The following is a 12,670-nucleotide window of genomic DNA, read 5'->3' on the forward strand; positions in this document are numbered from 1 at the left end:
ACTCACCTGCAGGTCCCCACCGAGAATGATGCCTTGGGGAAATGGTGCTTTATGATTCAGGGTTCTCAACAATAGAGGCGGTCATTTAGAGGTAGCTGGTGAGGCTGATTCCTGTTCTTCATGATATTCTAGAAAATATCACTTTTTGAGATATAAATATCATGGATGATCTTAAGTTGGGTTGCAAATTTAAGTGCTTAAGCTGGACAGGTAAAACAGATTCACAGGTTAAACCATTGGTTTGGAGAACTTTTAAGACCAGGTATAAATGGTACTCTAGAAATCTGCCAGCGTCCAAAAAAACTTTGCTGTATCTGTATGATGAATTCTGCTTATATCATCATGTTTTACCTTATTGGAGAAGTAGTTTTTAGCCTTGTTTGTGCAGCAAGATCACCACCTCCCAGGAAATCCTGATGCCTGGGCACTAAGCCTAGAAATTTCAGTATCTTGAGTGCCACAGGTGATGTGAATCAAATCAAAGAATAAATGAAGAGAGTGAAATGAGCTGCAGGTTGGGGTTTTAGAATTCTAGAGCCATGGTAGATCTTTTTTGTTCTTTGAGTCATCATTGGGCTAGTTAAACTCACACTTCCTAAAGACATACAAGCTTTATGAAAATCTTAGGATTTTATTAATCTTTTCCAGCATTCATTTTGTTGAACAATTGTTAAACAATTTTAAAAAATATTTATTTAGAATATTTTAAAGTGCCTTAATTTTAAAATTTTTTATTATTATTTCCTTATACGACAGTAAAAGTTTCTTAGTCTGGCATTTGAGATTTTCCTATAATTCAGTCTAATCCAACTTTTCACTTATTCTCCACTGTTCCCTTTGCTAAAGTTGAACATTTTCTGCTTCTTGCTCATTATTGACACCTCCTGACCTTTGTATTTTTCTTCTCACTGTTCCTTCTACCAGGAATGCTACCAGAATGTCCATATTTAATCCTTTAAGAGTTCTGTTAAAATGCACTTTTCTCCCTGAAGCTCACCTGCATGACTCCACCCCCATCCCTCTTAAATTTGACTCTTCCAAATCCCTACATGAACACAGCCTCGGTTAAACACTTCAAGTTCTCCACAGCTGGATCTAGATTTATTTCTGTTCCTCATATTGCCCAACACAGTGCTTTTTCACTAATACCTCATATGAGTGGTTTTGAAGGAATATGAGATACTCGATCTTATAATACCTCCCCTGCTGACATTACAGGATATAATCTGGTAAAATATATTTTGAATAGCCCAAATGTCCATAACCCGATGAACGGAGACACAAAATGTGGCATATTCATGTCATGGAATGTAAATAAAATCCTGATACATGCTATCATATGGATGCTCCTTGAGAACAGAAGCTAAGTGAAAGAAGCCAGACGCAAAAGGGCATGTAGTGTATTATCCATTGATATGAAATATCCAAAGTAGGCAAATCTGGAGATAGAAAACTATCTAGCAGTTGCCACAGGATGTAGAGAAGGGGAATGGGTGCTGACTGCTAATGAGTATGATTGGTTGGAGTTTTTTTTTTTTTTTTTTAAGTAAGGGAGGGGTGATGAAAATGATGTAGAATTAAGTAGGGATGGTTGTAAAACCTTGGAAATTTACTAAAAGCCACTGAATTGCATACATTGAGGGTGAATTTTATAAGTGAATTATATCAATAAAATTAGATAAACACCTCATTTCTGACTTAAAACAAACAAACAAACAAACAAACATTCTGAGTTCATGGGAACCAAACAGGCATAGAAAAGAGGGAGACTACTGATTACCAGGTACGTTATCTGTGTTATACTGTTTCCATTTATAGAAAACCTGTCACGCTAGTTATTATCATCCTCACATTAGAGATGAAGAAAGCAAGCCTCACAGAATTCATTTTGTACAGGCCAAAAAGCCTAGGTTTGAACCCTCATCCATTCGAGTCCCATATTCTAAACATTATACCCAGCTGGAAGGCAAACTAAAGGGATGCATGTATAAAAGGAGAAGGTAAATTATTTATAATTTTTCCCTGAAATTATTATTTCTTCTTCAGAGGCTGGAAAAAATTCAGAAGGTCCAGTTAAATCACACTACAGTGAAGAGTAACAAGCAAAGTGAACCCAGCAAACACTCAGGGTTTTCTACCACAGACAACAGCACAGCCAACACTCCCCAGGATTACAGTGGGAATGTGAAATCATTTCCATCCAGAAGCCCTTCACAGGGTGATGAAGATTCTGCTCTGATTCTAACCCAAGACAATCTGAAAAGCTCAGATCCCGACCTGTCAGTGAACAGTGATCAAGAGTCTGGGGTGGAGGATTTAAGTTGTCGGTCTCCAAGTGGTGGTGAGCGTGCACCAAGCGAAGACAGTGGTAAGGACCGGGATTCTGATGAAGCTGTGTTTCTCACTGCCTGAAATTTCCCTTTGGAGTTCCAAAGTGAAGGATACACAAGAAACACTTCCAAAAACAAGGGCATGGTGCAATTCTGAATAAAAATAACTTAGGAAATGGGACATGTCATCGAGAATTGTAAAATGTAGCTATGAAAATGGAAAAAATGACCAACTCTTAGTGTATTTAGATGTTTAAGAACAAGAAGTAGCCACTTCTTTCATCAATATAAGGAAAATTATTCATCATTTTGAAACTCATTCTAGACTATGAAAATTGTATTCACTGCAAAACAATTAATTCTATCATCACTTGAGGTTACCAGTATAAATCTTCCTTGTCATAGCATGCATCTCCTCACAAAGCCCCCTGACCCTCTTCCCTTACACCTGTTATGATCTTGAATGTCTCTTATTTCACTTCCAAATGCACAGTTTGTGTTTTCTACCTTCTGACCCTATTACCATTATTTCTAAAAATAGGGCACGTTGATGAGATATAAGGAGCTTTGAAATTGTTTAAACTTATCTTTCAGGTATAATAATCACTTTAACTTTTCCTTAGATAATATATTTTGAATTGTTAATAATAATTTTGTTGCCCTTTCTGGAATCTCTTCTGTTTCTCATCATTTAAAAAAATAATAAAACTTATAACTTACTTTTTCTCCAAGATGGGTCTAATACCTAATAAAATAGAAGCAACATTCACTCTCTGGCTCTTACATATGAATTCAGATCATATCTGCTCTCTTAATAACAACCTTTCGTTACTGTTCCAGAGACTAGACTACAAGGATTGTTTGAGCCAACTATCAACCAGTTCGATTCCCGAAGTTTAACACTGTAAAAAAAGTTAGTAGGGTAAAATATCAACAAGAGCAAATCCCAGCTAAGAACTAGAGAATTTGGCTGTCATGCCTATTAACCAGGGGGGAATGAATTACAGCATCTATCATTCTAGAAATTATGTGACTGGTGAATCTAGTTTAATTAACATTAGTAACATCTGATGAACAACGACTGCTAAATATTCTGAAAATTTTTTGTTTTGGTAAAAGGCACATGTGAAACAGAACCATCCTCCTATCTTATTGCTGAAACATAGGACTTTACTAGGTAACCTGAACTTTTGATTTGAAGGAACCTACTACAGAAAAGTGATCATGTTTGAATAGAAAGAAAGAGTATTCACAATGTATGGCTTTGAAATATTAGTACATTCTAGAATGTAGAAGGATTAATTTTATCACTATATCAACATTTTAAATATGTAAATTTTTATTGGAGAATATATTACATTTTGCTAAAATGGGAGCAAGGAAAAGAAAAAAGGCAAGTGATATTGCTAAAATCTCTATGAAAGATTTGGGGCATAGTAATATACATAAATCAAATTATACAGTATAATTGTTAATTGTATGCATATTTAAAAATAGAAGTTATTTTAATATACTAAAGACATGTAATATAAAATGCTCTTTTAATGTTAAAAAAAAGCAAGTACAATTGTTTTAGAATACAAAATCTGAGTATTTTCTGCTGAGTAGTTCCCAAATTGAATACAAGGAAAGGTCATTCATTTTCTATAATAAAAATATATATATAACAGAGAATACCCTGCTAAGAAATACTTAGGATATAGGGTCAATGGCTTTTACATTTTTATAATGTATATAACTCACTTCATGCCATTCTTGTAGTTGTCTACTTCTAGAAACTTTGTTGCCTAAAACTGAGGATATGACTTTAATTTCTTCCAGTTGGTAGTGTAAGGCTAAAAAAAGCAATACTTTAAAAGAAAAGAAAGAGTATCTATGCCAAAAAGGACTATGCATTTACTTGGGAAAGCAAATATTCTATTTGATATATTAAATTTTAATTTTATAATGTGACATGTTCCATCAGAGCCATAAACTTTTAGTTCCCTCAATCTTTTTACAAAACATTATGTTCATTTAGTCTATGTTTTATAAACTAACACTGAACTCTATATAAAAGTTTATATTTATTGCTTATTAAACATTTATTGTGCTTTTACAGAGCCTTTAAAGAGCACTGTCAATCCAACAAGACTAAATTCTCTTAACAGTACATTTTTATTTTAAATCAAACTGCAATCAAGAAGTGTTTTATTATTTAGGGCAGTGGTTTAAAGTGAAAGGAATAAACCGATATGCAACTGACATAGGCCTGTTACTTCCTAATTAGTAATAGCGCTCAAGTGATTTGTTATTCAGTGATATTAAGGTAAATTTGATATGAAGTAGATAAGAATTTTAATCATGATTAAGCAAACCAATAATTGAACTATTTTATAGAAAAAAGGAAGTTATGGAAAACAAAGGAGAAATATTTATTCAAGAGTACATAAATCTGAGCTGTCTTTCAATATAATCATATATAGATTATGATTTAAACCTTATTTGTCCAATGACCTCTATCCCAATAAAAATTCTCTAGTCTGTTTATTCCTAGAAATTTCTTTCAACTTTAAAATTGTTATCTTTAGTAGTATATATCTCATTGATTTAGAATTTTCTTCTCTTTTGAGATATTAACCTTTAAAGCTTTATCCATAACAAACCTCTGTCCTAGATAGTCTATTGAAACTCCTAAGTTTTCCTCTACAATTTTGATTTCCATCTAGTCTTCTATTACATAGTAAAATCAGAATATTTACCTTGGCATGTATGTCTATAGTCATTTTTTACAAAGAAATATAGCCAAAACATTAGAAAAAAACATCATTTAAATTTATTGCAGTCACGGAACACAAATTCACACAGGCATAAAATCTTTCCATCCTAAAAGACATACATAATCTATATCTGAACTAAATTGCCAATTTGTATAATACAGATAATTGTGATCAAAATTCTCTAATCACTGGGTTGTTAAGAGGTTATCTAATAAAAATTTAACGGAAATTATGTATTTTTTATACATGTATATATATTTGGGTAGAACAGGAGGTAGATAAGCACTTCAATAACTAAACCATGCTTGAGTTATCTTTATATGGTATTTCCGTAATGCATTATTTTTAGTGTGAAGGGTCTTTTAGAAGGTCTCTGGTCTGCTGACCTCTTGTTCTAGGATATATCTAGTTTCCAGGAAAGCTACCTGATTTGTTTGTAAAAGATTGGGAATGCAAAGTCTTCCAGTGACTGCAATAATTGTTGGGAATATTAATCTCTGATGGCCAATGCTATCACACTGGATATTGTCACAGACAATAAGGAAAGTTATGAATGCCCAAAAGACTATCACAAATTTGATATACTTTTACTTCATTATTTCATCCACAAATCAGGAATAATTTTACCTTTTTCTGAGCATTTTGAATATTAAATAGCATGCCCTTCCTTAGCACAGTGCCGGCAAGACAGACAATTAATAAAAGCCATTTTTTTTGCATACAACATTGTACCTTTTTAGTCCATGTGAATATTTGTGTTCTACAAACATAGACTAAGTATTAAGTATTTTTCAATTCTAAGAAAATTAAGTCTTTCCCCTAAACCTCCATTGCTAAAGACATGTATAGAAGGAGAGAAGAATGAAGACAAAGATAATCTGTATTGTATGCAAATGCTGAAATGATAATTATAAGGGGATGAAATTTAAGCAAAAATATGCACTAGGTTGTTTCGTGATTTAGATACTAGTTTATTGAGCCTCAGATAGAGTTCAAAATTTTCTCCCTTTAGAATCACTTAGGGCTACTTATGAAATATGTTCATTTGGTGACATGGCATAGAAGCAAATTACTGAACACATTACAAATGAAGAAGAAATTCATTAAAAATTTGGATTGCTTAAAAACTAAATAGTACTTTTACTAGTTACTATAAAACTTTTCTCAGGAAAATCGAATTCACATAAAAATGAGAAAAATTCATTGATTTTTTTTTGTGTGTGTCTATATTATTTTTATTAACAAAAAGATTGTTTTTAACACTAGGAATTTAGAAAGCATACCCATCTAACCACAAACCCATCAGATACTTATTTTTTAAGAATTAGCCTGAAAGTTTGTTTTGGACTGGTTTAAACGAAACCAGTCATTTTCTTAAGTAAAATATTTATTTAACTGTCTTGCAACTTAAATGTATCTTCAGTTTTAAAAATAAAACAATGTATGAAGAGCTGGTTTACTCTTTTTTGATTTATTGTAGGTATTAAAAGTTACTTACTTGAGATGGCACATTGGCAGATCTGGTGTTTCCTGACACTATGAATATTTAAAAACAAATTGCCCTTGAAAAGTTTTATCATCCAGAAAGAAAGAAAGAAAAAAAAAGGTAACTTTCCACAGTTGAAAATTTCTTGAAAAAAGGTTGGGAGGAAAATAATCTAAAAAACACACCACTCTTGATAAAGAACTGAGGCAGCTTTGAATTAAAACTACAAATTTAAATTAGTTTTATAAAGTACTGAAAAGTATCTGAAATTACATGGATAGGCATTTAATCAATAATAAGAGGAATAGCAGCAGAACTTAAATATATGATAGTTTATCAACAATAAATAAACATTTTTAGTGCAAATAGTGCAGAAAATTTTCTCAAAGCAAAAATCATAGCAAGTATTTTGATCTATACAAAATCAGTCTCAGTTCTGTATACAATCTATATAGTATATCTGTGAATTCAGCCCCTATGATGAAATGCCAATTTGCAAATCATAAATATAAAACAATGTGCTTAAGTTTTATGTCTCATTTTTCTCTTGGCAGTTCATGTTTTCGGGAAAATCTGGAAAGAAAAGAAAATTTTAAAAATCTAAGATTTAATTTGAGGTGATAAATTTTCATCTTTATATTCTCTTCCAACTAAAATTTACCTATAACTTGATTATAAGGGAACAGGGATAAGGAAAAAAAATTAATATGTTCATTTAAATTGGCAATTACTCAGTGTCTACTTCTCAAGCTGTGGGGAATGCAACTTGGTATCAAAAATCAGCCCTGCAGACAGGGAATTTACAATATGATTATAAAATAAGATACAAAACAATTCCACTCAGACTTGGCATAAGTACTGTACAAGGAGGCAGATGTATTTGAACAGAAGTCACTTCCTTCCTTTGCATAATATATTATACATCTTACTATATAAATAAGCATATAACCCTTAGAAATCAGTTGGCTATTTCTTCAGTATGATATTGGCTTAAATAAAACATGAATCCCATTCCCTTTTTTAGGGAACTTACTGTTCTCCTTAGAGTCCACTCCTGTAGCCTGGTTTATTGGGCAGAGGACCACATGACACTAATCTACAGGCCAAGCTGATTAGGCCAGGATGGGCATCTCACACATCTCTTCCCTGGGAATTTGTGTTAGTGCTCCAGAGATTCTTGCTAGTCTTGAATGGCTGCTTGAACTGCAGATTTGATACAATCAGGATTGGGGAAACAATAGATGAGGAGCAAATTGAAAGAGAAGAAAGTGCTAGGGATATAGCTTAGTGGTGGAGTGCATGCTAAGCATGCAAAGTCCATGGGTTTCATCCCAGCACCCCCCAAAAAAAACAAAAAAATGAACAAATAACAACAGATGCAACAAGTGGCTCTAGCATGAAAGCAGGAAGGAGCTATTTTAGTTGAGTGGTTCCTAGTGTTTTCAAACTCAGGTGACTGAGCTGTAATTTCTTCACTTCAGCTCTATAGTGTATCCCTGCATTATCCAACTACATAGGTTTTTACTTAACCTTGTTAGGGTGAGATTTGCTTACTCAACCAAGTAAAATTGATGGAGAAGAAAAGGGAAAGAATGTTATCAGTTAAGAACATGAACAAAGACAGGGTGGTAGAAGGAAGAATATGACATACAAAACAACATAAAGAGAAAATGGCAAATTAAATTGGATGAGTTGAAAATATATGCCATTATAGAAACAGTTAAACTAGAGAGAAATCTGACATTATAGGTTCATTACAGGTTCTGGAGCAGAGAAATTTTATGACAAAAGTGGTACTTTAGGAAAATCATCGAGTTAGTGCTGTATAGGAAGGAAAATCTTAAATCAGGGGGATTAACTAGAAAAGCACTTGAATAATCTTGTAGACTACCAAACTATATCCCAATTTCTTTCTTTCTTTCTTTCTTTTTTTTTTTTTTTTAATTTTGAGTCAGGGTCTCACTAAGTTGCTGAGACTTGCTTTGAACCTGTGATTTTTCTGCCTCAAACTCCTGAGTCACTAGATTACATTTTAGAGGAAGAAATGATATGACTATTATGTCAACCAAGTGACATGGCACACTCTATACACTAGTTGAGAGAAAGAAATCAACTCTTAACTTCTAATTCTACATGAGGAGCTATCTGGTATTGAAAAAACATTTCATCTAAGCCAATATACTGCAGAAATATCCAAAAGATTTCTAGTGACTACATGCTTAATTGTATAATATATTTAATATGTAATACAAAACATTCTATGTTACATAGCACAAAAGAACAGGCACTGTTAAAAACATTTACTTCTCCAAGAGCCTTGAGACTCCAACCTGAAATACAATTTACCTATAGTGGAGCATGAAATTGGCTGTGCATTGCTATCACCTGTTGAAGTTTCTCTTCCTTGGCTCTTCTACAGTGGCAAATCTAGAAGATAAATTATTGAAAATATCAGTTACATCTCCAAAAATGTGCCAATTATTTCTTACATTACGATGTAATTCTTTTATCCAACTGACACTATTTCAAGTTTTAAATGTTTAAAACAGTTAATTCCTCTGAACTTAAGAATCCAAAAACCATTTAATAGAAGATAGCTTTTGCTGGCAAATTCCAGAATGTAATATAAACCCTGATCCTTTACATCAATTCTCTTTAATTTAAAATAACTGTCTTAAAAATATGGAGATAGTCCTGCTGTTAATCAATCTGCCTAACCTGTCTTAACACAATATATATATGCAAATATACACACATATTGTACATGCACACACACACAAATCTCATGTCTTATAATTACCAATTAAAAATTTAAAAATATGATGCTTAGAGAAACTGTGCAAACATTTAGGACCCTACTAAAGGACAAGAAACTATAATGCAGACTTTTTCAGGTTTTCTTTAAATACAATGGAAATATCAAATAAAAAACTGTTTGAAAATGTCAATATTTTTAAATTTGTTTTTTAATTTCTATATAGTATCTCATTAAACAACTTGTGCAAATAGTTGTAATTGAGGAGTACACTATAACTGTTAATTAGAACAAGGCTGAATTACCAGCTTCTATAGAATGGTACAAAACTATTATGTCTCAAACAGAATAGTTATTTGATTTACCTGCTTGTGTACTCAGAACAAGCAAGTTTAATAAGTGATAGTGAGAATGGGGTGTTCCTATCCTTCTCAATAGAAGCTCTTCAGATTCCTCTCATAGCACTCAAATCCCCAGCTCAGTAATGTGCTGAAGTTTTTTTACTCATGGGTGTAGTTAAGTAATTTGATATCATGTTGTCACTCATCCTCAATGGAAGAGTATTACATACCGTTCTCTTTTCCATGAAGCTACTGAGAAAATCGTCTATTTCAGTTTTTCCCTCCAAGAAATCTTCAGCGATATTATCAGATTCTTCTTCAGCTTCATGTGCAGCTACTTTCAATCTTGCCTGCAGGGCACTTGCACTACAGCTCTGGGGGAAAAATTTTTAAAAATTCCTTTGAAGGAAAGAAATGAGGTAGAGGTATGAAGAAGAATTTACTAAATGCCTTACTTAGTAGCCTCATTTTGAGAAAATCTGCTCCTCTATAATGTCTCACCCAGGTCCTTAGCTTTGGTTATAAAGTAGATACCTAACTAGAAAAACCAATCCACTGGCTGCAAATTATTAAATAAGAAACTAGGCAAATCATTGTACTTTCCTGGGGATTTTGGGATTAAATGCATATGGAAAGCACCCTCTAATATGACCCCCTCAAGAACCTCTGTCTCCTAGTATTCCTGCTCTTGTTTAATCCTCTGTTCTGGAGAGTAGGCTAGACCTAGTGACTCACTTCTAAATAATAAAATATGGCAAAGGTGATAGGATTAAATTTAACCAAAGAGGTGGAAGACTTGTACAGAGAAAACCAACTGTTGGAAGAAATTAAAAGCATAAGTAAGTGGGAAGATATTCTATGTTTATGGGTTGAAAGATTTAATATGATTAAGATAAAATACTAACCAAAGTGATCTACAGAAGCAATGCAATTGCTGTTAAAATGTCATTGGCATTTTTTTGAGAAATAGAAAGGCCCATCCTAAAATTTATATGGAATCTCATGAGAGCCAAATGACAAAAATAATTTTGAAGAAGAACAAAGTTGGACAATTTATATTCTGATTTAAAAAGTTACTACAAAGTCACATTAATCAAAATAGTGTGGTACTGGCATAAAAACATAAAGCAATGGAATAGAAGAGAGAGCCAAGACATAAACCCTCATGTGTATGATCAAATTATTTTAACAAGGGTGCCAAATCTATTCAATAGGAAAAGGACATTTTTTTTCCCAAACAAAAACCTCTCTTGTTTTATTATGTTACCTAATACTTGCTCTAATGTTTAGTATATAACAGATACTCAATAAATATTTAGTGAATAAGTAAGTGGAAGCATTTGAATAATCAGTTTTAGCAAGGGTGATAATAATGTTACATTACTGGATATTCCTGTATGTGAGGTACTCCATACATACTAAGGTGGCTATTAAAAATACTTCCTACATTTAGGTCTTTGATCTATTTTGAGTTATTTTTTGTATAAGATTCCAACTTTATTCTTTTGCATTGGATTTCCAGTTTTTCTAGCATCATGCTTTATGTTTTTATGCCAGTACACATCATCAACCACTGCCATTAATATTTATTTGTCATATATGTGACAAATATTTGTTCTCTTTCTTATTTCACTTTGGATATTATAATTTTTGAAATTAAAAAACTTTAATTTATACATAGTGAAATTAATTATAATTTTCCTTCATGCTTCTTCCTCTTTTATAATGCTCAGTAAAGTTTTTCTCACTGTAATCTTAATAAAACTCCTAGAGAGCTAGTTGACTGTGGTTTCCACAGAAAGTTTTTCTACAATATCTTTCTGTATCCTATATGATATAGTGACCTTACTTTCTATAAATGGGTACTAATTGGACAACCAAGTATATCATTTATTGAATCCTCAATTTTTTCCAATGAATCACATATATGAGTCTATTTCTGAACTGTATGAGACTATTTTTCTACAAAACTAGTATACCATTTTAAATCATGAGTTTTTACAGTGTATTTTGATAGTAGAAAAGGGCACTCTTTTCCTTATTACCTTTTCATTTAAGCTTTTCCTACTTTTACCTGTTTAGTCTCTCAGATGAACTTTTAGATAAAATCCATTAAGATTTAAAAAAAATACTTTTGGCAGTTTGGTTGCAACTAATGTATACATATGTATTTTAATGTTTTTGGTTGTAGGTAGACACAATACTTTTATATATTTATTCGTTTATTTTAATGTGGTACTGAGGATAAAACCCAGTGCCTCACATATGTGAAGCAAGAACTCCATCACTGAGCTACGACCCCAGACTATAAATTTATAAATTATTTTGGGAAGAATGAAGTGTTTATAACATGGTAATATTCATTCCATGAATATTGTGTTGCTCTAAATATAGTCTTAGAAAATAGCTCAAGAGTTCTTTCATGTCATTAAGTAAAGTTTACTAACTCACTTCATCAGGCTCACTTCTAAATATTTTGTATATTTTGTTGCTACTGTAAATGAGCTATTTTTTCTCTGTTTCATTTTGGAACCTTCCTAGGCTGGGGATGTAGCTTTGGAGTACTAATTGTTGGAACATAAGATGAAAAATTTCTCTTCTCTCTAGGATTACTGATTGTTTATTTTTTGGTAAACAATTATTTCACCTCTTATTTTCTATTGCGCCTTTTATTTCCCTTGTCTGATTGCAGTGATCAGAACCTCCAAAGCAGTATTATACAGCAGTTGACAATGGGGCATTATTCTCTTATTCCCAACATTAATGAGATTCTGGAAATGTTTAGTCACTAAATGTAATGTTTACAGTTGATTTCTAATATTTTTTTATCAAATAAAAATTAATTTATATTCTTAGTTTACTAAGAGTTTGTATAAGGAATGATGTTGACTACTATTAAAAGCTTCTTTAATATCTACTAAATTCCAATATGTATCTAAGACTATTTCAGTTGATTTTCACACATTTTATGAGACAGAAGATTGCTTAGGTTTGACTCT

The 12,670-nt window shown here is 32.3% G+C and overlaps 2 protein-coding genes across 5 annotated transcripts in view; one reads left to right on the forward strand and one right to left on the reverse strand.

Annotated features, from left to right (window-relative positions):
* Mtmr7 (myotubularin related protein 7) overlaps positions 1–3,099 on the forward strand; it is an 88,494-nt gene extending 85,395 nt beyond the window's left edge. For both annotated transcript variants that reach the window (XM_078031083.1, XM_005330800.4), the window contains one exon: positions 2,047–3,099. In XM_078031083.1, coding sequence (XP_077887209.1) covers positions 2,047–2,412 — 366 coding nt within the window. In that variant the 3' untranslated portion in view covers positions 2,413–3,099. The remainder of the gene's footprint in view (positions 1–2,046) is intronic.
* A 2,023-nt stretch (positions 3,100–5,122) lies between these two features.
* Positions 5,123–12,670, reverse strand: part of Vps37a (VPS37A subunit of ESCRT-I) — a 37,828-nt gene continuing 30,280 nt past the window's right edge. For 2 of the 3 annotated variants that reach the window (XM_013360968.4, XM_005330798.4), the window contains exons 10-12: positions 9,902–10,045; positions 8,922–9,002; positions 5,123–7,148 (exon numbers count right to left, since the gene is read on the reverse strand). In XM_013360968.4, the coding sequence (XP_013216422.1) occupies positions 8,922–9,002; positions 9,902–10,045 (225 nt within the window). In that variant the 3' untranslated portion in view covers positions 5,123–7,148. The remainder of the gene's footprint in view (positions 7,149–8,921; positions 9,003–9,901; positions 10,046–12,670) is intronic. The other variant, XM_013360967.4, reaches the window with a different exon arrangement.

The sequence above is a fragment of the Ictidomys tridecemlineatus genome, chromosome 14 (assembly GCF_052094955.1).
Source record: "Ictidomys tridecemlineatus isolate mIctTri1 chromosome 14, mIctTri1.hap1, whole genome shotgun sequence".
Taxonomy (NCBI): Eukaryota; Metazoa; Chordata; class Mammalia; order Rodentia; family Sciuridae; genus Ictidomys; species Ictidomys tridecemlineatus.